The following is a 23,857-nucleotide window of genomic DNA, read 5'->3' as shown; positions in this document are numbered from 1 at the left end:
GATTGTAGTCGAGATAAGCAGCTGCTGAATTTGCCTTGTTCTTCCCCTCTTCCTCCTCCACAAGCACCTTCTCCTCCAAGGGACAAATTGCAAGGAAGCAGATTCCACGCCACACGGAGGAGCATGCGGTTTATTTGTGCTGTTGCCCACTAGGGCAGGAGTATATTGGGGTGGTAGCAAGAGATTCAGGACATGATAGCAGGCTATCCAGTCATGTGGAGAACACCTTGGAAAGCTTTGGCCAATAGTAGCCCAAGGTTGGCCATTTGGGGAGGAGGGAAGAGCACTACTTAAAACTGTGGTCTGAAGGCGAGAACGCCATTTCACTACATAAATACTAATTCCATGGTTCTGTTTACCGTATTTTTCGCTCTATAAGACGCACCTTTTCCCCTCCAAAAATTAAGGGGAAATGTGTGTGCGTCTTATGGAGCAAATGCAGGCTCCATGGCTTCAGCGAAAGCAACGCGAAGCCTCCGGAGCGCAGCGGGACGCGCACCGATCCCTCTTGCTCTCCTGGCTTTGCATCGCTGGAGAGGCGCTGCACAGCTTTCCCTCTCTGCACAGCGCCCCTTCAGCCTCTAAAACCAGGTGTCTTATGGTCAGGTGCGTCCTATAGAGTGAAAAATACGGTATATCCCGCCTTTCTCTGGTGCAGGACCCAAGGCAGCTCACAACATAAATGAAAGCAGATAAAACTATAAACCCACGATAAATATTTTTCCAGAAAATGAATAAGTAACCCTCAGAAGACCCTGTCACAACAACCAGTTAGTAGTCAAGGGCCTGCTAGAACAGTAGGGGCCTGTGGAACACGAGTATCTGACTCTTTCTTCAAAGAGCTCAAGGCAACATGCCTGGTTGTTCCCTCATTTTCTCCTCACAACAAATCTATGGAGTAAACCAGGCTGAATCGATGGGCATAAGGTCATCCAACCCACAAGCTTCATGGCTAAGCAAGGTTTGAACTTGGGGCTCCCCAACCCCAGTCTCCCACTCTAACCCTGTGGTAGCTAATATGGAACCCTCCAGATTTGGGAACTACAATTCCCTTCTGCACCAGCCAGCAATGATGGGAGCTTTAAACAGGCAGAGGACCTTCTCAGTAGTGGTGTCCTCCCTGTGGAATACCCTCCCATCAGGTGTCTAGGAGATAAAGAACAATCTGAAGGCAGCCCTGTATCGGGGAGTTTGACTTTTATTATGTTTTTATATGTTCTGGAAGCCGCCCAGAGTGGCTGGGGAAACCCAGCCAGACAGGTGGGGTATTAATAATAAAATTATGAAATAAAACATTATTAATAATTATTAAGCCCACCTGTATTAAAGGGCAGGAAACCACACACACAATTGGATATATTGGAGCTCAGAGCCCAGAGCCCATTGGGCCACTAATCCAGCCCAGAGTTGCTGAACTTTATAGTGTTAAATCTATGAGGCAACTTACACTATTTTGTAGGTGGAATAACACAACTTGAAAACTTGTCTTATCAGCTTGTATTCTGTCCGAACACCAACATCTAGTGTACTAAATGTAGTGATTTAAAACTCCTGCTGACTTGAGACATTGGGAGCCAAACATTGGGAAACTGGTATCAGTGGGCCTTACTCCCACATAACGGTGTGTGGCTATGGTGTTTTATCTAGGCAGCCAGGGTTCCTCTGCATGTCAAGATCTTTTTGCACCAGGTCAGTGAGGACTTGCTTTTTAAAATTCTCCTATATACACAGAACTCCCTGTGTGCCTTTTGGACTGTATCTGTAGGTTTCCCACTCTGTGTCAAATAACTGGGGTCAAATAAGTGTTGCTTACTTTTTATAATAAATGGAAGATGGATATTCCCCTGGAGGTTCTGGACTCTCCTTCCTTGGAGGTTTCTAAGCAGAGGTTGGATGGCCATCTGTCATGGATGCTTTAGCTGAGTTCCCTACATTGCAGGGGGTTGGACTAGATGACCCTTAGGGTCCCTTCCAGCTCTATGATTCTATGTTTTTTTCTGCCTCAACAATATTTCATTATGTTCCTATCATTTTATGTAATTGTATTTTGTATAAATTATAAAAAGGGGACGCGGGTGGCGCTGTGGGCTAAAGCCTCAACGCCTAGGGCTTGCCGATCGAAAGGTCGGCGGTTCGAATCCCCGCGGCGGGGTGCGCTCCCGCTGTTCGGTCCCAGCACCTGCCCACCTAGCAGTTCGAAAGCACCCCCGGGTGCAAGTAGATAAATAGGTACCGCTTACCAGCGGGAAGGTAAACGGCGTTCCGTGTGCGGCTCTGGCTCGCCAGAGCAGCGATGTCACGCTGGCCACGTGACCCGGAAGTGTCCCCGGACAGCGCTGGCCCCCGGCCAATAAATGTGAGATGGGCGCACAAACCCCACAGTCTGTCAAGACTGGCCCGTTCGGGCAGGGGTACCTTTACCTTTACCTTTATAAATTATAAAAAAGGTTGGGAAACACTGATCCAGAGTATCAGTTTTTAGATATCTAAATTCTCAAGTGCCGTTGGAACTAGCCTGGGCACATATTTGTGACAACAGGGCTTTTAACGTCGTAGCCAGGGTAAACATTACTAGATGAAACACCTTGCTCTTTCTTGCTCTGAGGTCAGCTTCAAAATGGAAAAGACAGCCATGCAATGCTTTTCAAATGGTGCCCAGAATATAACTCCAGACCATGTATGCAGTGAGCACAGAAGTGTTATTTTATTTCTTCTCCCTAGTTCGCAAACAGAGGGAAGTTAATATTTACCAGCAGCAAACAATCAGGTCCTTTTGGGGGAATGCACGTGGGAGACTGGGACTTGGCAGGTTGCCTCCAGAGGATTCTGAACTGGGGACAGCAAACCAATCACTGCTATCATTTTCTACGTCACAGAAAAAGAAGCCATGTTTACGGTACCTCTGGGTTTTGCTATCGTTTTATAACTTCTGAATTACAATAATGAGATTAGTGCCATAGGAACCTGTAAAATAGTTGTTTTTCCCTGAAGTGGGAGAGGCAATTAAAACACATGATGCAGTTTAAGAAAGCAGAGTTTTGGAACACAAGCTGTTGCTAGAAAAGGGAAGGGGCACGTGATTTTACCTATGTAATAGCAGTATAATGAACAGAATGATGGGTCGTGATCTGCAGATTTCACCCTTACCCCCGCGCCATGTCCAGAACACAAAAGAACCTGTCCAAATCTTTGGGTTGTGTTATATTTCCATTTGACTTGCAAAAGGTTGCATTAAAAAACATGCATTTCCGTTCCCACTGTTATTGCTGTAAAAGAGATTATTAAAATGCTCAAAAACAGATTAGAAGCAGCTTGTAAGCATTTACAGTCTAAAGTGAGCACTGTTTAAGATACTTCGGGAAACATGAAGTTATCTGAAACGTAAGTTGAACAGTGTTACTTTTTTGCAGCAGAAATTTAGTGGATGGAACGTCAGATTTACCGTATTTTTCGCTCTATAAGACGCACCAGACCATAGTTCTTGGAGGAGGAAAAGAAGAAGAAAAATATTCTGAATCCCAGAAGCCAGAACAGCAAGAGGGATCGCTGCGCAGCGAAACCAGCAATCCCTCTTGCTGTTCTGGCTTCTGGGATAGCTGCACAGCCTGCATTCGCTCCATAAGACGCACACACATTTTCCCCTACTTTTTAGGAGGGAAAAAGTGAGTCTTATAGAGCAAAAAATACGGTAAATCTTAAATTCACAACTCCTATGTAAAAATGTTGGCCATGATAGGGAAATGCATTTGCCAACATCCATAGAAGAATAGAATAGGTTTTAACTGAACTATATGTTGTAGTTTCCACATTCTATTTTTATGAATCTTATTTTTCTTCCATGGTAGAAATGGAGCCAATAAGGTTCTCCCACCATCCCATCAGAAGGTATGCAAAAAGCTGTATTATTTTCACTTATTGAGAACATTTTTTCGGTTGATGCAAGTTGACTGCTGGGTGGAAGACAGCTGCTTCCTATTCCTTCCAACTGCAACGGTAGCAAGAAGAGGCCAATTTCCTTGAATCCTCCTTGACACTGGACATTTCTGATCTCACTTCCTGAAGGAAAGCATTGCTTCTGCACAGAACTGTGGCATGATGGGAAGTCTTGCTTCTAAGCTTTGTTTTGCTCACGCTGCACAAACCGTGCTGATGCTAAGACATTCCATCATCACCCTGGTACGTCCTGTTCACCTTGAGTTCACACCATATCAATCTGTACTTACCCCTCCTTGTACATTCCTTTTTCGTACCACTCTGGTACGGGCAGTCCGAAACCATGCCTGTGTAAACTCCGCGTTCCTTTTCCAAACCTTTAACCTGTCTATGATTAATGTCTTATATGCAATAATTAATGTCTTATATGCAACCCTTGCTTTGTACTTATGTTAACCAATCAGCAACAAGCACACACGTGGCAAACGCAGTAATATTCAATAAGAGGGACTCTCTGGGGCTTGCTCCAGAGACGCCTCCCGTATGACACCTACCTGCTCGTCTGTCGTTCATTTTCAACCCAACAACTTCCTAGTTAAAAGAACACGCAGTGTGGAAAGTGGGGGAAAGGTATCTATATCTTTACTGCGTAAGAGGGCATTCATGTACAGGTGACATAAAAAGGGAAGGCAACCATGTCATTAAGGAGATTGGTGCAAGGTAAGCTGAAACTTCTGAAAACAAGGTTTGAGTACTATCTTTGCAGACAGAAATTTAGTATTCCAGATAGAAAAGCACATGCCAGGTATAGTTCTGGATGCAACTTTCACTAGCTGCACATGCTTTTCTTCAGTATATTAGCATTAAACTGAAAAAAAGTGATGCCACATCTTTTCCTAGTCTTCACACCCAGTCATGCTTTCATTCCCATCTGATGTTCAAAGGAGCATGAGAGGAGCTGGGTTTCTAGCGTCAAATAGGGACCTAGACTAATGTGCACTTGGAAAATCAGGTGTGCCTTAAGGTGTGTGTATTAAGATCTACCTAAGCGACTTGGTCAATTTATTCTGAAATGCCACTAGTCAGAAATCACACATTATTTTCCACTTCATGTCTTGCTAAAATTTTACATTAAAAAATTCTCAGAATTTTTATTAAAAACAAACATGAATTGGGATCTTGGTTTGAGCTTTTCTTTTCTTTCTTTTCCCCAGTCTTCGCAGTACTATATGTCAAAGAAAAAGAAAAAGAAAAACCCTCTATGTACCCACAGCACAGGAATGAAAAAAAAAGTGTTTTATTATTTATTTTTACACATAAAGGTCTTTATTAAAAAGTAAGGCTGGTAGTGGAATTTTATTTTGATGCATAAACTTGATAGAAGTGGTACATTACAGAAATTGTATACCATGGTGGATAAACAAGTCAGTCACAGGTATGGGTTATTCTTTTTAAAAATTAGAATCAATAATTAGCATAAACATTCTTTCCCCTAATTACATCGTAAAGTGCCTCGTGTAGTCATATTCTATTGTCGGAATGACTGCTTGTACAAATTTCAAAAAAATTAGAAGGTACCTGAATATTTAATTAAGGAAAATCAACCCAGTAGTTCCACAAGGAGAAGCAAGTTTTTAACCCCAAAGCAGCAAAGTAAAAACCACAAGTTTAAACAATTCAACCTTCCTCAATAGTCAAGGACCAATGTACCTCTTTGGAAAAAGATAGATAAGGCTACCAGTCTAGTCTAGTGGAACAGTTTTAATGGCCAGAGAGTGCCTCCCACATGCATAAAGACGACTGAACAATTAGTTTTTATTATAGTTATTGCTGCCTAGGCAAACTAGGCCCATTGGGAACAATGGACTTAAGTAATCTACTGGATCAGGTCAAGCATCTATCCAGTGGCCAAACAGGTGTCTATGGGAAGCCTGTATGCAGTATACAAGTACAGTGGTACCTCGGGTTAAGAACTTAATTTGTTCTGGAGATCTGTTCTTAACCTGAAACTGTTCTTAACCTGAGATACCACTTTAGTTAATGGGGCCTCCCGCTGCCGCACGATTTCTGTTCTCATCCTGAAGCAAAGTTCTTAACCCGAGGTACTATTTCTGGGTTAGCAGAGTCTGTAACCTGAAGCATCTGTAACCCAAGGTACCATTGTACAATGGTACTCTTCCCACTCGTGCTCACCAGTGATGAGTATTCAGAGACATACAAGCTCCAACCATTGTGGTAGAAAGTAGCCATTATAGCTAGTATTAATTGATCAGTTTTATCATTCATACTCTCTAACTTAGATGGATATCACCAATAACACTGCATTAAGGAAAATTACATTGGATGGTATCCAACAAATTACACTTCTGGAGGTGCAACAGAACTTCTCCTGCCTCTCCACACCCTATGTGCCGTCCCCAAATATGGGTGAACCCCCAGAACAGATTCAGGGGGAACACAGAAGAGAAGGGAGTAGGTAGAGGAGATGTTCCACTGCACAGCCATACGTCCTTGCACTAATAGAACTACTTCCATGGATACCACTCGTTTTTAGGCTTAGCCATGTGTGACCCATGGATTAATTATAAGAATCTTTTCTATTCACATCACCTAGTGATAGTCACACCCATTCTTATAAGGCAGTCACTCTGAGTCCCTTAGCACAGCTGAGTGTAGCAGCGCCCCCTGAAACTTGAACATGCGCTTGAGGGGAAAGTGGGAGAATACACTCTGAAAAACAGACAAGGAATCAGTGCAGAGCCCTTTTCTAAAAAACAAACACACACACCTATTTTTGGCAGATAGATAAAAGGATACATATGAACTCCAAGTTCTCCCCCACCTTCTGCCACAGTTTCAATGATTTTCTTCATCACTTCCGCATGTCTGAAAGCAAATGGGGAATATCTTGAAATATACATATATTGCATTATTGTATAATACAGTAAGTTATTTGATTATAGTTTGCATGCAAGATAGTTCTTGGTGGCAGAAGCAAGCAATGAGAATTGAAAAATAAAGTTTAAATAGCTACTTCAAGCCATCTCTGGTTACTGCTTGGGCAACAGCAAGGCAGGTCTGCACTAGTATTCACTCTACTCCTATTTTATCATTGTTATTAGTGGGACTGGCAGAGATAATGTGGCAGCACGGGAGAACTGTATGCCAACAAGGCTGGTATTACAACTTCCTCTCAATCCAATGCAGACTGAACAAGACCAGGGAGGTTATCAGGGATTGAATGCTACTGGACACAGCTAATGGATAGGCCTTCTAACACAGAGTTAACACATAGGCATCCAAAGCAGACATCACTACCTGGAGGTAGTATAGTATTTAACGGTTGCTTAAAACATTACTCAAACCAGTATTTCTTCCACCATCTATCGCAATCACCCTATTCAAGGACTTCGTTTCCAACAGAATCACAACAAGGAAACAGCAGTACTGCATTAACTAGGGTTGCAGCCTTTGCGATGAACCTCATTAAGCACTCAGCACAGTCCCAAGTGGTGAGTATTTTACAACCAATTCCCAGTAACTCTTTCCCGTAACATACCCTCACACAACTGCTGAAGCTGGAAAAGTAAAAGGAAGACAGTGATGAGAGCAGGACAAGCAGCCCAACACCATCAGAGCCAATAACTATTGGAAGTCTTTTCCAAAATAACATGCTGAAAACTTGGGAGAATGCTGATGCTGAACACAACTTTGCATGTTAATTAACTAATGAAATACTTTAAGAAAGCTAAACAACGTGGATGGAAAACTGCTGTTTTTAAACAATTCAGAAAATGGAAATGGAAATGGAAAAAAAGGATTCCGCCAACAGCACAAGAACTCAAGGGACACCAGATTTTACTTCAAGTTGCGGAAGTGAAAACTGTGCCAGTCTATTAACCATCTTAGTGAGTTCATCATGAATCCTACTAAGGAAATGATTGCCACATTTTTGAGAACAGATGTTGTGCAGCAGAATGAGCAAAATAAAGCTCAGCGTAACACAATATTGGGAAACTCTGAGCAAACATTGGTTTCATATTATTCTTGCATTCTTACTGGGCTCCCGTTGCCCATTAACACCAGTGGCTTGTTATCAGGCTTAATACAATAAGTCTGTTGTACATGATAGACTTGCTATTTTATGTGCATTTAATAATAAGGTAGAGGAAAGCCCTTAGCATGCTAATCTCAGGAGATATTGTTTTCAACTCCTTCAGTTCAACTTGGTCAAACACAGACCTTGAAGTGGCCAAAATGGCAGAACAGTTGGACAACAGAGTTTGCACTACATTTCGACTTCCTTTTCCAGACTTAAGGGGTCCAAACTTCTCAGTACAGGAATATTAACAGCAATATAGCCCCCACTCCTGTTTGCTGACAGAAAAGGACTTGAGCTACTTGTGCCCAGTAAGAGTTTATTTTTAAAAATCAGTCATGCTGTTATTCCCAGAGATTTCCATTCAGCATTGTTCAGTCTCTTTTGCCAGAGATGCTAAACTGTCCTTTTGACTACAAAGTCAAAGGGACTTTGCCAGAGTAAGGGCAAAAGGTCTTTACCTGTTCTGGCAGAACACAGAACTGGACTTTTAAAATGAGTTTTAAAAGTTAGCATGCTCCTGTTATTAAAATGAAGGAGAATCACAGAATCTACCCACCCTTTTAAACTGCAAAAACAAAATGATGGAAGTAAACAGCCTAAGCAGAACATTTAACTTCAACACCTTAAGCAGGTGTATTTCAAGAGTTCAACAAGAAGATTAGGGCTTTAGAGTGAAGACAAATGCATGTTCTGTCCATACAGCAAAGTGTGACGTTTTGTGTAAACAGACAGCCTGAAAAGATTTTTTTTTAAATAAAACAAAGAAACCCAAGTAGCAGAGCCTGAGATTGCAGCTTGAAGCATGACAACTGTTCTCATTTCCAGGATGATTGCCTGACACCTTCTGGAGAGTTTGAAAAGTGGAAACAAACCAGAAAATTTACTTTTAGTTGGCAAGACCCCAGCAGTCTGACTTCACAGTGGCCATCAAAGTCCAATGGGCAAAATCCAACAGTATCCACCCACTAGCAGGACACAACTGGCAGAATAGATTTCCTGTCTACATGCAGCTCCCTAAAACACCCAAGATCTACTCCAGAGATTGGGGGAGCCTTTAAGAACACATGCAGGATGGGCAAGAGTTGCAGGGAAGGGGGAAAGGGAAGAAGAGGACTTCCCATTGCACGAGTGGAAGTCCGCTCAAATGACACTGTGCACTATGTAACAGACCCAATAAATTAGAATGAGAGCAGTTTGAACTGAGTGCTGGGGAAAAGGGTTTCAGAGTTTAAGACCAATAAAGAATACAAAGATGCTAAAAAGTGGCCAGAATACAAAACACATTTCATCCACCAAAACGTTTTTCATGAATATTTTCATATGCTGTTAGAATGCAGACTGAGGTATACCTGCACGGATGAACTGAACACATTGGAGGCGGAGGAAGATGGGGATGGTTTTCAATTGTCACAGTCTTTTTGACATGGTCTTGACTAATATCTTCATACATATAGTCTACAGTTAATGGCTGTCGTTGCTAAAGTGAGAGAGAGAAAGAGAAGTAAAGACAAATTGCATAGATTCCTTCTCTGTAATTAAACAAAGAATTTCAGCCAAGCAAATATTGTTTTATTCTGGATTGCTTTATTTGATGTTTTAGTGTGTTGTTTTAGTGTGCTCTGGTTATCTCCCGTTTGGAATACTCTGCGTGGAGCTTCCTTTGAAGGTGACTCAGAAACTATAACTAATCCAGAACGCAGCTGCCAGACTGGTGACTTGGAGTGGCCACTGGGACCATGTAACACTGGTCTTAAAGGATCTACATTGGCTCCCCGTATGTTTCCGAGCACAATTTAAAGTGCTGTTGCTGACCTTTAAAGCCCTAAACCACCTTGGCCCTGTATACCTGAAAGAGCATCTCCACCCTCATTGTTCAGCCTGACAGTGAGGTTCAGCTCCAAGGGTCTTCTGGTGCTTCCCTCACAGCAAGAAGTTACACTGAACCAGGCAGAGGGCCTTCTCAGTAGTGGTGCCTGCCCTGTGGAACGCCCTCCCATCATATGCCAAGGAGATAAATAATTATACAACTTGTAGAAGACATCTGAAGGCAACCCTGTACAGGGAAGTTTTAATGTTTGGTGTTTTATTATCTTTTTATATCTGCTGGAAACCATCCAGTGTGACGGGGCAATCAAGTCAGATAGGCGGGTACAAATAATAAAATTATCATCATCATTAACTAATTTGATTTCCCCCCCCCCACCCATAAAAAGTAAAGCAGTATAAAAATGAAATTAATAACAACAACATAAAACAGAACTTGCTTTGCAAGCCTCATACAGTAAGCCTGCAACTTAGGTGGGGGTTACATTCTGCGGATTGTGTCTACAGCCAAAATCACATATAGTCAAAGCCCACTGGAACTGCAAAAATAAAAAAAAAATGTATTTGGTCAACAGGGAGCTGAGTGCAAGAAACAAGTTCCGTTCTTTTCTTGCTGACTTCCAGTGCGCACCACAAAAGTAAGCTTATTGCAAGAGCGACACCAAAGAAAGGTTGTTTACATTTGTTTGCAGAAGGCTGCATGATCTTTGACACAGTATGTCTGAGGCCGCCTTGCCATAACTTATTACCAATTTTATTGCACTACTGAGCTCTGAACAGACTCAAATAAGGAAAAAAGAATGTTGTACCTCATCATAACCAAATAACCAGAGCCTTGGTGTTTGGTAGTATTTGTCATATGTGATGTAAAGGTCATACGTCCTGGTCTGTAGGATATCTTCTTCTTCGCCTCCTCCTCCTCCAACATCAGCTTTTGCCTTGGCAGCTTCCACTATTTTTCTTGTATCCAATGTTGCCTGCTCAAGATTTTAAGAAATAAATTGATAGCTTTAAAATGTCAGCTGTTGCCCACTCCCTACCAAATTCAATGACTACAGGCATTAGGTAAAGGTAAAGGGACCCCTGACCATTAGGTCCAGTTGTGACTGACTCTGGCAGGCATTAGGTGGTGGTATAAACTCTCTTCATTGAATTGGTGGTTAGTTTTTAATGAAAACATACATATGAAGTCCACATGCAGTTTTAAAAAGAATATGCTACTGGACACATTGCTGCTGCCCAATGAACACAGTGCACTTACATCATCTGTCTCCAATAGCCCACTCTCTTCATAATCTGAAAGGATATAAAAAGATCATGTTACTATTTACTGCTTTTGTTAAATATTTATGTGTGTCCAGGGTGTTCAAGGAAGATGCAGATTAAGAATGAAGTTATCAAGTTTATAAAAATACACTTTGCAGTGTATACTGTAACAAAGAATGCATTCCTCAATATAAACATAAAATTATATTGAGGTGCACATGCTATGTTGTTAGCCAGTTGTCACCCCACCCACGGGATAAGCTGCTGTGTTGTCACAGAATGGTCACAAACATTCTCTGTGTTAGGGTGGTAGGAAAAAGCAGGCAGGCTGAGGGCTGGGTAGAGTGCCCAAGAGGCAAGCAAAATCAGGGTGAAAGAAAAGGAGCCGTGTAGGTTAAGATAGAGGAGCCCAAGCAAATTATAGAGAGTTGAGAAAAGGAAAAGAAGGGAAAGTGTGGTTGAAAAACCACTCATGGTTCAAGCAGCTTTATGGTAGAGCTCCCCCTGTAAATGTAAATATAAATATATTCTATGGTGGAATTTTACCATTCTTTTTTGTATAAAGATTATGAATTTGATATTATTTCCTAGTGGTACACCTACAATTACTTCTGAATTAGTTTTTATATTTAGGAGCATATACTTTTCTTATGCGTTCCAAAACTTAAAAGGGGCCAATTCTGTCCTCTTGGCATCTTTTTTCCATATTTGTTAATGACCACAGACAAGTGATTAGTAGAGATTAGGTGGAAACCAAATTTGTGTGAGCAGATTTAAGCTCAAGGTACTTCACCCTCATCTTCATGTGCCCCCAAAATCTGCTCCAGAGGGCTCCCCAAATGGCATGCCATTTCTCTCTCTTAAGACTACAGTGTAACTTGTCATTATTTTAATTTGCCTTGGTATAATCCTTTCTACTAGGTTGCCTTCTTTTCACCTAATCTATCCCTTGGAAGTATTGTGCCCTACTCATCAGAATGCCACTGAGTTGTCAGGCTAGTTGTGGATTACTGTATAGTAATTTAAGACTACATCTTTTAAGTTCCTCGTATTGATTCGTTAGACTACTGGTAGAGAAATTTAAAAATAAGAATGTCTTATCAGTCTTTCACACTTGCACCCCACCTTTCCTCAAGACACTCAGGATGGCTAGTAGAATGATGACTATGTGTATGGAGCAAAACAAAAATAATCTTGGGCTAGTTTTGTATCACTTACATTCCATCTTACATAACACAACGTAGAAACACAAATTTCTTCCAGTGACTCCTTGACTATATTACTTTTAAATTTATTGCTTCATGAAGGAAGTACTTTAACTCTTTCCTGCAAGGGGTTCCAAGAGGCATTTTAACTTCACCACAACCCTGTGATGAAGTAACAGAGCTTCACAACTGTGCAGGTATTTGAATCTGATTTCCTACATTTGAGTCCAATACTCTAGTCCAGGGGTCAACAACCTAAGGCCCATGGGCCACAAGCAGCCCACAGGGGTCGTTTAACTGGCCCACAAGCCGCCCCCGATCTGAGCTGCCTGGCAAGTCCCTGCGCGCTGTACTAAACTGGCACAGTGCGGGGACTCGCTTCTGTGGCGCCGGAAACTGCGTCTGCACAGACGCCGGAAATCATGGGTGCTCAGGCGCAGGAAATCGCGGGCGGGCGCACTCACGTGAAATCCACTCCATGGAGGGATCTCTGCTGAAGTGAACCGGCCCAGGAGAGGTAAATCTTGCCAACCCCTTCTCTAGTCTTTACACCTCACTGGAAGTGATGAGTAACTCCCAATCAAACCTCTTGCCTCAGAATTAAATCTATACAGATGAATCCCATTAAAAACTCATCTAACCTTCTAAGACCTCCACTAAGAAAGTTTCCCCAGTACTTTCTCCTTTCTCAACTGGGTCCTAATGTTTACAAAATTCTTCCTAGCTTATCATCTTTGGAGTCACAGTTTGAATTCATTGGCAGCAACCAATTCCCCTCCACCACTGTTTCATGAATTTAAATAACTGCAGTGAAGTTTGCAATGCTAGGCAGGAAGGAATCTTCTGCAGAAAGAATTCCGTGCACAAAATGGACTCAAAAGTGCAATGATGGCAACATTCTTGTTTTGCTTCTGTTTCATACCTAACAACATGATCTAGTGAAGCATTCCTTCAAGTGAGTGGCCATTACCTTCCATATCAGCTGCCTCTCCCTCATCATCATCTTCATCATCACAAGACCCTGAGCGCTCTGGTAACTTTGTATTGTCCTTTGAAGACAAGAAAAAGCAATGTACCGTTTCAGTGTTCCTGAGCATTCATGCATCAAACTTAAGAGATCACTCAGCAATTCCATGAATGGGGAGACTGAATCACTCTACCAACTTGCAAACTGGCCACTCGCTGTGGTACCAAAACAAAAACGTACCAATAAATGTGTCAATAAAGCTTGTTTCTTGATCATCATGAAGGTATATGAAAATATTGTATGGCAGTAAAGCCCTGCTCTAAAAGAAATTCCACACAACGAGTTATAGCTAGTTTTTCAATTAAAATTCAAATTGCACAGCCCTCTCAAAGCATGCTGTATCTTTTAAAAAGTGGTGACCTCACATTCCTATGCTGCATCAGAGACTGCACACCCTGGCTGGGATAAAACTGAAGAAAGCAACCACAAAGCATGCAAACTTTACCACTCTTGAATACATTTTCTCGTTTGGAAAAATTAGAAATGTTTTGTGTAAGAATGAAGCACTTTTGCCAAGCATAAGCACAACTCAGTCCAGCCATTTCTAGATAAGATGGAACAAGGGTAAACCTACCCATTCCCTCACCTGAGCAGTCTACATCAAGGATGGGAAACCTGGGGACTCTATTCCCACCAGCTCCAGCCAGCACAGCCCATGGTCAGGGATAAGGGCAGTTGCAGGCCAGCAACTTGTGTCCATATGCCTCCTTCATGACATATCCAGAGAGTGACAACGTGAGAACAGGCCTTTTCTGTGGTGGCTCCCCGTTTGTGAAATGCCTTCCCCAGGGAGGCTTGCCTGGCGTCTTCATTACATATCTTTTGGTGTCAGGTGAAAACATTCCTCTCCTCTTCTCCCAGGCCAATCTATGGCCTTTTAAACTGAAGGAGGGAAGGTTTGTCGCTTTTGTCTGTTACTATGCTATGTATGTTTGTTTGTGCCCTTATATTCTAAACCACCCTGTGATTCTCAGACAAAGGGTGGTATAGAAATTTAATAAATAAATAAAAACACTTGGACAGCCACAGGAGTCCCATCCCTGCTCTAGGTAACCAGCAGTTTGGGGGCTGCAATGTAACCACAAATTAGCTGCTCTCCTATCTAAACCAGCTGCCAAAACAAAAGGACAAAAATGTGCTTTAAATCTCTGCACTGCTCTGGCTGGCTACCTTCACATTAGCCAACATGGCTCTGTTACCTGTGGGCTTCAAAAACTTTCCTGAATTTGTTTTCACGAATATGCTTGCATATTCTACAGAAGAGTGCCTCCCTCAATCCAGCGGTATGCAGTGGATTTACTGCTGTGATTCATATTAGGCATCTAACCTACTGTTCCAATCCACTGGAGACATAAAAGGGAAAATATTTTTTCTTCGGGGAAAGCAGTTATGCCAGCAAGCATACCAAGTTGTTAGGTTTACTCAGTGCTATTTTTCTAGAAAAAGAGGTGCCGGAACTCACCGTGAACACCTCCCTTGTTCTCTTAGAATGGCAATGGTGCCCATTGACAGGTGGCAGAACTGGGTTCTGGCAATTTCCGGCTGAAAAAAAGCCCTGGGTTCACTTTGTATTACCCATCAGCATATTAGCCACAGATTCACAACTTAATACCTTGCTCTCCAGTGTGATCTCCTTAATGGATTCTGTCACTCCTGTAATGCCTGTAGAGAGCACAGATATAGTCAGAACTAGGGAGAAATCTGCTAATATTTTTATTCTACAAACAGCTGCTCCCCACCCCAAACCCTGGGTGATGGCAACTGCGACTCATAATTTTCAATGGCTGCTTTTTCAAATGGTTAAGGATCGAGATTCAGTGAGGAAAACTAAAATCTGAAGATGGTCTCCAGGTCTGGACATTTATGTGTTCTACAGCATTATTCAGAGTACACGAGAATAGAGGCCGCAAGCAGGACATTTACAAGTTTAATATACAAGAGAAATATACAATACCTGCATTGTGATATGTGTCCACCCATCCTCCATCCCCATCATCTTCTTCTATAATGGCTTCCAGTTCATCCGAATACTCCATCTGTTTACATCGCTTATAGCATGGCACTACAAAAAACAACGAACACTCTTCATTCACAAAATCAGCTGGAGATAAATTATCCCAGGGTTTCCAGAACTGGAGGTTGATGTATACACTTCACAAATCTCAGCACACATTTTTGGAGCATGGGTTTAGTCTTAAGCGAAGCTTACTGCTCTGGGGAATCCAAATGTGTCCAGGCACGAAAAGGACACTAACTTACCTAGGAGCTAAAATACACTGAAAGCATTTAGCAAGCAGTGCAGATGTCAATTGAAACTTATATGCACTAAGGGCAAGTGCCTTCCTGAATGTTATTGAAGCATTTGATTCAGCATCACATAGAGAACTGCTGCTTAAAAGCAGAAGACCTAAGGATCAGCATATGTATTGTAAGGGGGGTAAAACCCTATTATACTGTTTCCTAAGTATGACATAATCATAAAGAACTGGTACAGTATTTGAATGTTCTCTCAGTTTTGCATAAAGTACATGTTTATCAGCTTCATTCAATTTTGTTGTTTTGGATCAAGACAGAAGCAGATATTGAAATAATTGTTCAGGCCTCTAGTCTAACCTGTTGCTGTGGGATAAGAACACCTGCCTGTCCTATGTCCCTCACCAATCGAGTCACCCAAGCCAGCCTACCCCATAGTGGTGCCCTCCTGATGGTCAGGGATGATGGAGCTGTAGTCCAACACATCTGAACTACATTATGCATTGCATAAAGATGTTTACAGAACAGCACCAAATTACTCATACAAGTAATCCATACCACAAGCACAGTTTGCTTACCCATGTCATGCACATAAAGAAGCTAAGGATCTCAAAAGTTCACATAGTGACTCTCAAGATATAAAACTGGGCACGCCTATCAAAGTTGGTTCAACAGCAAGTATGAAAGTAAAAATACATCTGCAGGGCTGTGGCTGGTGCATATTCAGTCACAATCACAGCACTAGTGCCAAACTTACCATTTCTAGTGACCAAGAACTGTTTGTCTGTTGGGAGATATGCCTTGACCTTTAATTCTTCTCCTGTAGCCCTTAAAAATATGAAGTAAGGCTGTGAAAAGCTGCGGACAATCAGAGACCAATTCTGGCTCTTATGCAACCGAATCATGTTTCTGCTAAAGCAGAAACAAAAACACTCTGACCAGTTTCAAAGATTATTTGCCCTGTGGCACAGAAAGGGGTGGGGGGAGGGAGGACAAAGAAAAGACAAAAAATACCCAAGTAATTTTTCCCCTTTGGAAGACAGACATAGTTGCCTAGTGCATGGAATCCCAGTCTGCATTTCCACTTCTGTTAAATGATAAGAGCATTCTCAGAATTGGATTTCTTCTGCTTCCCCTTTTACAACATGCAATGCATCAAGCTTATTGTATCTGTTGCAGGAAGGAGACTAGGGGCTTCTGTGAGCTCAAACCAAAGGAACTGCTCAAAGCCTGTTACAAGTTGTAGACAGATAGGCATTTTTCAATCCTACCATTCTTCTAATCCTAAAAAAAAACCTTTAAAGTGCGGCTAATGTTTCACTAACTATACATAAAAAACCCCTCTTTTGGTATATTAAATATTTGTCTTTGTATCCTGATAAATCTTAAAAGCTAAATTGAAAATGAAGTCAGTACAAGCTCATAAGAAATACAACACATATCTTGAGCAATTTCAAGTGTCCATGTTTTATGTTCAGAAGTCAAAGGAATTCAGAGCAGATACACTCAAGTAATGGTATACAACTGAGAAGTAAGCCACATATGCTCAAGTCCATTCTGCAACACCCTCTCAAAAAAAGTAGGTGGGGTGGAGGGAAGAATTATACAAATTAGGCGTCTTTGTATAGTTTCTCTCTCACACGCAGTGGGAAATACGTGCACATTCACAATCACCAGACAGTGAATGTGCTACCCATCCCTATGTATTCTTTTGAGGTGGTTTCTGTAGAATCTTACTTACCATTGCCAAGTAGGACAGTGGTGAACTAAATGGTCTCCTGCTGCCACAAACTGCCAAACACAAAACAGAAGAAGGCTGAAAAATATCTGATATATACAGAGTTTCACCAGCCTCAGTAGCCTTAACATCGTGACTTATACCTGTACAGAGTAAGTGTGAGATCAAATCCTACTGATACCAGCTCAGTAATTTGTCTTTCCCAATTCAGAGACAATTGCTCCTTGAACAATTTCTGCAGATGCATATACAAGAAAATATTTTGTCTGAATGGGACTGTCACACAATTAACTTGCAAACTGGAATGGGATTCCTGGATAGATTGTTAATGGGATGATCCACAAGCCAAGTGCAACAGCTGGCATTTACACACTAAATATTTTAAAGGCATATAGCCACAAGACATGCTCCAAAAATATAGTGATGAAAGCCGAAAAGAACCATGCACTAAATAATCACCATCACAAATAGTCACATCTAAGCAAGGTTCTTTCTTTTCTCTCTCTAGAGACAGAATGACAGAAAAACCATCTTTAATATATTAAATATTTATTGCAGTGTCAACTTCTTGGGACAGTGAGCAACAGCCACTTATATCTGCACTAAATAAACAACTACTAGGAAAATCTAGTGGACTGTCAGAACAGAGGAGAAGTAGAAATGCTTTGCTAACCACAATAGTTAACTGATCCATCTCCAAACTAGTCTTCAGGTTGTATCTCAAGTAGTGCAGGACTTTCCCTTCCTCCCCTACATGCTCCCCAAATCTGTTTTGGGGAATCATTCAACACTTTGGAGCAGATTTTGAGGGTGTGTGGATGACAGTGGAGGAGTGGGAAGTTGCACTGCACAAGCAGAAGTCTTCTGTGCTAACAGAACAGCAGCACTCAATATAACCCTATATCTTTACATCTTGCTGAAATAACAAGATGGAGAGGGGAGAATTTTGTTACTGTTAGGATGTGTTTTCCGTTATGCACACTGTGTGTTAAGTTCAAAGCAGCGAAGGTCCAGTCTAAAAATCAGGCAAGCAGAGGGAGCTAAATTATAATATTGATGCAAGTTTGCTGGTTAGCCAAGCATGGAACGTAAGTATTCAGTGGCTTCATATAATAACTTGAAGACAGATTAAAAAGAACCCATAAGCACTGCCATCAAAGATTAAATTATTATCAGTGAATCCCTCTGCAGTAAAAATCTGCCACTCCATCGACATTTAGGAATTAAGGTCAAAAAATCTAGCCTTAATTGCTAGCATTCAATTTTTAGAAGTTATTTTTTTTGCTGAACAAGTTTGTATTTTGGGTGGCGGAAAAAGGTTTGCAAGATCTCCCATAAGCTTCAGGTACTGGTGTTCCTTTGATAAGAATTGTAATACAGTAGAAACAAATATTATGCCAAAACTGGATGAATCAGTTTCCTTTTTAAAAAGGGGAAAGAAAACAGGGAAGACCTCTTAAGTTCAGTGCAAACTTCTGTATTCCTGCTATTTGTAACATCATTGGAAATGTTCTAGATCACAGTCATGAGCAATTACTTTCTTCTACATTTGCAACTGACCATGCTTTAGTAAAAAAAACATGAGTTCTGCCTCATCCATTTTGTGGTATGTGAAGGCAGGGGCCAAAAACAGACACGTGAATCTTGGGCATGCCTATTTTCTTAACCCTACCTCTTGTGTCTTCTCCTTCTTTCACATGCTACACGAGTCTTACACACTTACTTTGCAAGCACCTTTCAAATTAGTGTCCCAAGGTAAAATATTAAGACCTAGATCGCGTAATCTGAAGTCTGTTTGATAATTCACTTCTGGGCCCAATTTAAGATTCTGATATTGAGCTTTAAAGCCGTAAACTGTTTGGGACCAGATTACAGTGATGCCTTGGTTCTCGAATTTAATCCTTTCCGGGAGTCCGTTCAACTCCCGAAATGGTTCGAAAACCAAGACACGGCTTCCGATTGGCTGCAGGAGCTTCCTGCACTCAATCAGTTCGCAAACCGGAATACTCACTTCTGGGTTTGCAGTGTCCAGGAGCTGATTTGTTTGGAAGCCAAGCCGTTCAACTACCAAGGTACCACTGTACTTGGAAGTATTGTTTGCCATAAGATCAGATACAAGTACATATTTGCAGGGCGCCCATTAAAAATATATTAGATTGGTGGGTACAATAGGTAGAGCCTTTTCAGGTCCCACATCTTAGAACTCCCTCCTAAGAAGTTTCATTTTGCTCCTTACCCATTTGCTTTTAGACAACTCTGATAGACATTTTAATCTCAATCTGTCTTTAAGTAAAATAGTGTGTGGACTGGATTTTCAATGGTAAAGCTGTTTGGTGATAGTAATAGTTTGGGATCTCTTTATGCTACTGATTTTAGTTTAATTTTTGAAGCTACTGGAATTAAAGTGTTTTTAGGACCTTGATTGTAAGCTGCTTGTGAAAATGTTTGGTTTCAAAAGCAGCATATAAATCTTTAAATAAAATAACAGCACGGCCCAAATTGAAAGGTACATGCAGGTATTTAGACACAGTCCACAGCTAGACTAGTGAGGGGAACACAATGTCCCTCATTTACAAGGAAAGATGCATAGACAAGAGCACCAATATACTGAGAAAACCCTAGAACATAGTAGAAGAACGCCAAGGAAAATACTGATTGAAATAGATGCTAAACAAGTACTTGAAAATATTATTGTGTTTGCTGTTGCAGACCTCCCAGGAAGAGGAAGCAGTTACAAATTTTGTAATATTTCCACATTTCCTCTTAAAATCATTTTTGAACAGCTGATGCACTAATTTAAGAAGTGTACAAATCTCAGCTTTTTGTCTGTAGCACCCCTCAAGGCAGCTTACAAATACCGTGCATTTTAGAATAGCTAGAAAAGGGATCTGTTTTGCAGCCCAACCCGATGCATTTTTACAGAGAAAAATCCAGTTGTGTGCACATACAATTTCAGTTGTAGTGGGTGCAGAGATCTGGTTGGTATGTTCACAATTGTGAATGACTTTTCCAAGAAAATATGGACTAAATACTGGCATTTTGTCACAATTGTAGTTTGCATTAAGAGGAACTAGAAAACTCTGCAACAGGAACTTCTTGTTTTACTACTTTCAAAAAGTTACTTTGAAAAACAAGCCGACAAGTGTATACATACCTCTTCGGGAGTGATAACTCCAGTTTCTTTAAACTTTGATTCCTACAGTCAAAACAAAGAAGAAAAATAAAAAGATGTCTTTTTAGATTTGAAAGTAAAGGTCTCAGGATAAAGACAAACTATACTGCCAGGCAAGTCAATATTACTAAGCTTCTAATCTACCTCATAAAATGATGATAGTGTTATATATCCTTGTGTATACTACCCTGAGATCCTTAAAGGCAAGACATAACGGGCAGTATTCAACTAAACACCAACTTTTAGCTATACAATGTAACTTCCCCATCCTCCCCTCTCCTCTTCCCATGTGCCCTCCATGCACCACCTAAATCTGCCCTAGAGTTCCCCCAGCCTCTGGAGCAGATTTAGGGGCTCGTGGGGAGTGAGTGGTACATTGCATAGCTAAAAGTCACTGCACTAGGATAACTGTTTAATTGAGTACTGCCCCAAATTAACAAAACATACACTGACAAGTTTTGCAGTCTGGTTGGGAAACATGCCCAGAATTGGGGTGGGGTGGGGAAAATCAAAGATTACTGTAGAATGAGAAATTCACTAAAAACTTTGCTCTGCTATATAACTACAAACTTTGACCAGGATCATTTCTTATACCTCTTGCTTTCCATTCACATTTTAAATCCCTCTATCATCTGCAGCAAGCATAAAATTTGGCCCATATTTAAGAATACAATCAGGAAACACACAAATACAAAATTTTGGGATTTTTCTATCTTCATTTTTAGGACATCCTAAAGTGGAAATTCAGATGAAGCCATGGAACCTTTTAGATGAGCAAAAAAAGGATGGATTCTGTAATACGTAGCTCAAGGGTGCCAGAGTTATTTCCATTTCTGCTCATGAAGACAAATTTTGAATTAGGATACTTAAACTTATGTTCCTAAAAGTGGTCTAGCATATTTCTATATACATATATTTTTAGTCTTAAAACACACATACTGCACATGTTTGTAACTTTTGTAGATTTGTAAACAAGCTACTGTTGTATATTTTGAAACAGATCTAGGTATACTGATTTAAGTACTTACAGAATATGTTTACATATTGTTTGAGCTCCAACAGTATTATCTCTCACTTAGTGGCAATAAGCATCTACATTTAAAAATAATTTTTGTCATGCTTTTATGGGAGGAGTATAGTCTCAAGCCGTGGAGGATAGGAGCACAGCAAACATTAAATGGAGGTTTATACCCTCCCACCCCAGCTGTGAACACCACAAAACTGCCCCCCAACATGGCTACAAATGTTCCTAAAAAAAGTTCCCATTGGTGCCAAGAGTCTTTACTGCTCCTTTTTGCCATTGAGGAAGGGTGTCCATTCTGGGAGCAGAGTCACAGCAAAGAAGGGAAGGGATAAATTCCATTCTCCATCTGCTGTGCTTCCAATAACAGTAGTGTGAGCATCTATGATTAAGTAAAGAATACAGTGGTACCTTGGGATGCGAACGGGATCCATTCCGGGTCGCCGCAGAGCACAACCCAAAAATACTTAACTTGAAGCAAATTTATCCCAAGGTATGACTGTAAACAGAAGCATAGCTGCTTGTAATGCATTCAATGTAACATGCAGTTTGAACTTTACATATTTTCAGCTTTTAATTTGCTTGGTTCTACATTATCACAAACTCCCATCTGTCATCTGTTTAAAGAAGAACTGTTAAAAAATGACAATCATTCAGAGAGCTGTGGGGACTGAGTCCACATCTGCTTTTAAAAATGCCAACTATGGGCAGAGCCATTCATAAAAGTTACAACTTCTAGGCTCCAGATACACACACCACCTGGATTTTTTCCATTCTTTCTGTGGCTCCTGAATAAATTATGCTTATTCTACTGTTTTCTCCAAGGACAGTGTCTCTTCTAAACGAGATAGAAGTATCCTTCCTTCTCCATGCATCAATGCAACACAGCAGCACCACTTATCCAAAGAAGCTGTCATAATAGTGTTGTGTAAGAGCAGGGGAACATGCATTCTTTATGGCTCTGGAGTGCATTTATTCCTCAGAAACCTGAAGCAGTAACGAAAGACCTTTGTACTTAGCAAACATATTTCAGTTTGTGCTGCACCAGTTCTTTTGCAGGATACCTGTTCACAGGCCAGCGAAACACATCAAAACACATAACCCGTTACCCATTGCAAAACATCCCACCACCAGCACAGAAAATGTGCACTGTAAGCACACTGTTACCACATGACATACAGAACAAGGCCGCGCCACCTTCAGAGAGGAGGACAGGCCACCTTTGACAGCTCCTGCAGGGTAAACATGCAACCTGCACGGTTTTATGGGTCACATAAAGGGCCATTCCTCTTAAGAGGGGGATATAACAGAGGAGGGTGCCTGCTTCCACTGTAGCCATTTTCCAGGGAGGGGGGGGGAGTGGTGAGGGGAAACAGAAAAGGGTGCCTTGGCACTGCCGATTTGTTGTCGGCGTTTTGGCACAAAGCTTTCAGGGGCTCCTTTTAGTTACAAGGTAAAACTATAAATAAATAAAACGCGCGAGTCTTCAGGGCTGCACAAGGCTCTTGGTTGCCTATTTGAGGGCTGCTTCTGGGTTTCTCAACAACAGAAATGCTATTTTGGCGGGGGGGGAGAGAAAAAGCGGGGTCCCCCCCACCCCCATGGGAAGGAGCCTTGACAAGGGGGACCCTCCCCGCCCTTCCCTCCGGCTGCTGCCCCGCGCACTCCATTGCGGGGCTGAGGGAGGGGCCTCACCTTCAGCACCGGAGTCAGGTACTCGGCCACCTCCAGCGCCTTCCCCTTCACCGTGTTAATGACGCTCTGCATCCTGCCAGTGCTGCGGGCGGGGCCAGGTGGGCGCCTCTCGCCGCCGCCGCCGCCGGCCACCGAACCGCAAAGCCAGCCCAACTGCTCGCCCCGCTTCCTGCCTCCCTTCCGGGCGATCGCCGCCACCCAGGACTCCGCCCCCTCCCCTCCGGTGCCTCCAATGAGGGTCGGAGGAGGGAGTCACGTGAGGGGGGCCCCGGGACGCGGGATTCGCTCAACACACTCCCTCCTCCCTCCTGTTCTGAGGCAGACGCAGAGTCCCGCGCCCTGAAAGGTATCTCTTGCGCCTGCGCGAAGAGGGGGCGGGGAAGAAAAAGGCTCCCGGCTGCGGACGGAGATAGTCGCCCGTAGAGATAGGAAATGAAGAGTCGCACGACTTCATTTCTTCCCCTTGTCAGGTCACACACGTCGGTAGCACCTCAATCCTTATTGGCGCTCCCGGTCCCAATACACACAGTAGCTTTGGTGTGTTTTAAAACCCACAGCGGGGCGATACCTTTATTAGGAGGAATCAAGAATATCGCTCCCCCCAAAAAACCCGATATTGCC

The 23,857-nt window shown here is 42.0% G+C and overlaps 2 protein-coding genes across 2 annotated transcripts in view; both read right to left on the bottom strand.

Annotated features, from left to right (window-relative positions):
* Window positions 1-5,214: 5,214 nt before the first annotated feature.
* On the bottom strand, window positions 5,215-23,440 carry ATG3 (autophagy related 3). The gene is made up of 12 exons (XM_082221050.1): window positions 23,237-23,440; window positions 20,503-20,544; window positions 17,352-17,401; window positions 16,368-16,438; window positions 15,312-15,419; window positions 14,970-15,019; window positions 13,301-13,379; window positions 11,121-11,155; window positions 10,669-10,836; window positions 9,385-9,512; window positions 6,751-6,819; window positions 5,215-5,511 (listed from the first exon to the last, which is right to left on the bottom strand). The coding sequence occupies exons 1-12, from the start codon at window positions 23,306-23,308 to the stop codon at window positions 5,430-5,432; spliced, it is 954 nt and encodes a 317-aa protein (XP_082077176.1). The 5' UTR covers window positions 23,309-23,440; the 3' UTR covers window positions 5,215-5,429.
* The window catches only part of CCDC80 (coiled-coil domain containing 80), a 39,474-nt gene continuing 35,384 nt past the window's right edge, over window positions 19,768-23,857 (bottom strand). Inside the window, exon 8 of the mRNA XM_082220994.1 lies at window positions 19,768-19,777. The gene's annotated coding sequence lies outside the window, so the exon portion shown is untranslated. The remainder of the gene's footprint in view (window positions 19,778-23,857) is intronic.

The sequence above is a fragment of the Podarcis vaucheri genome, assembly GCF_965113315.1.
Source record: "Podarcis vaucheri genome assembly, chromosome: 4".
Lineage (NCBI taxonomy): Eukaryota > Metazoa > Chordata > Lepidosauria > Squamata > Lacertidae > Podarcis > Podarcis vaucheri.
This window is presented reverse-complemented; position numbering and strand designations above follow the sequence as displayed.

What these genes read in the sequence shown, in the direction of transcription:
- ATG3 (XM_082221050.1), bottom strand. Translation starts at nt 23,308, where the DNA reads ATGCAGAGCGTCATTAACACGGTGAAGGGGAAGGCGCTGGAGGTGGCC. An exon ending in CACTGTCCTACTTGGCAATG is followed by an intron (nt 16,439 to 17,351) that starts GTAAGTAAGATT and finishes CATATTTTTAAG; the next exon opens with GGCTACAGGAGAAGAATTAA. An exon ending in GTTCTTGGTCACTAGAAATG is followed by an intron (nt 15,420 to 16,367) that starts GTAAGTTTGGCA and finishes TGTTTTTTGTAG; the next exon opens with TGCCATGCTATAAGCGATGT.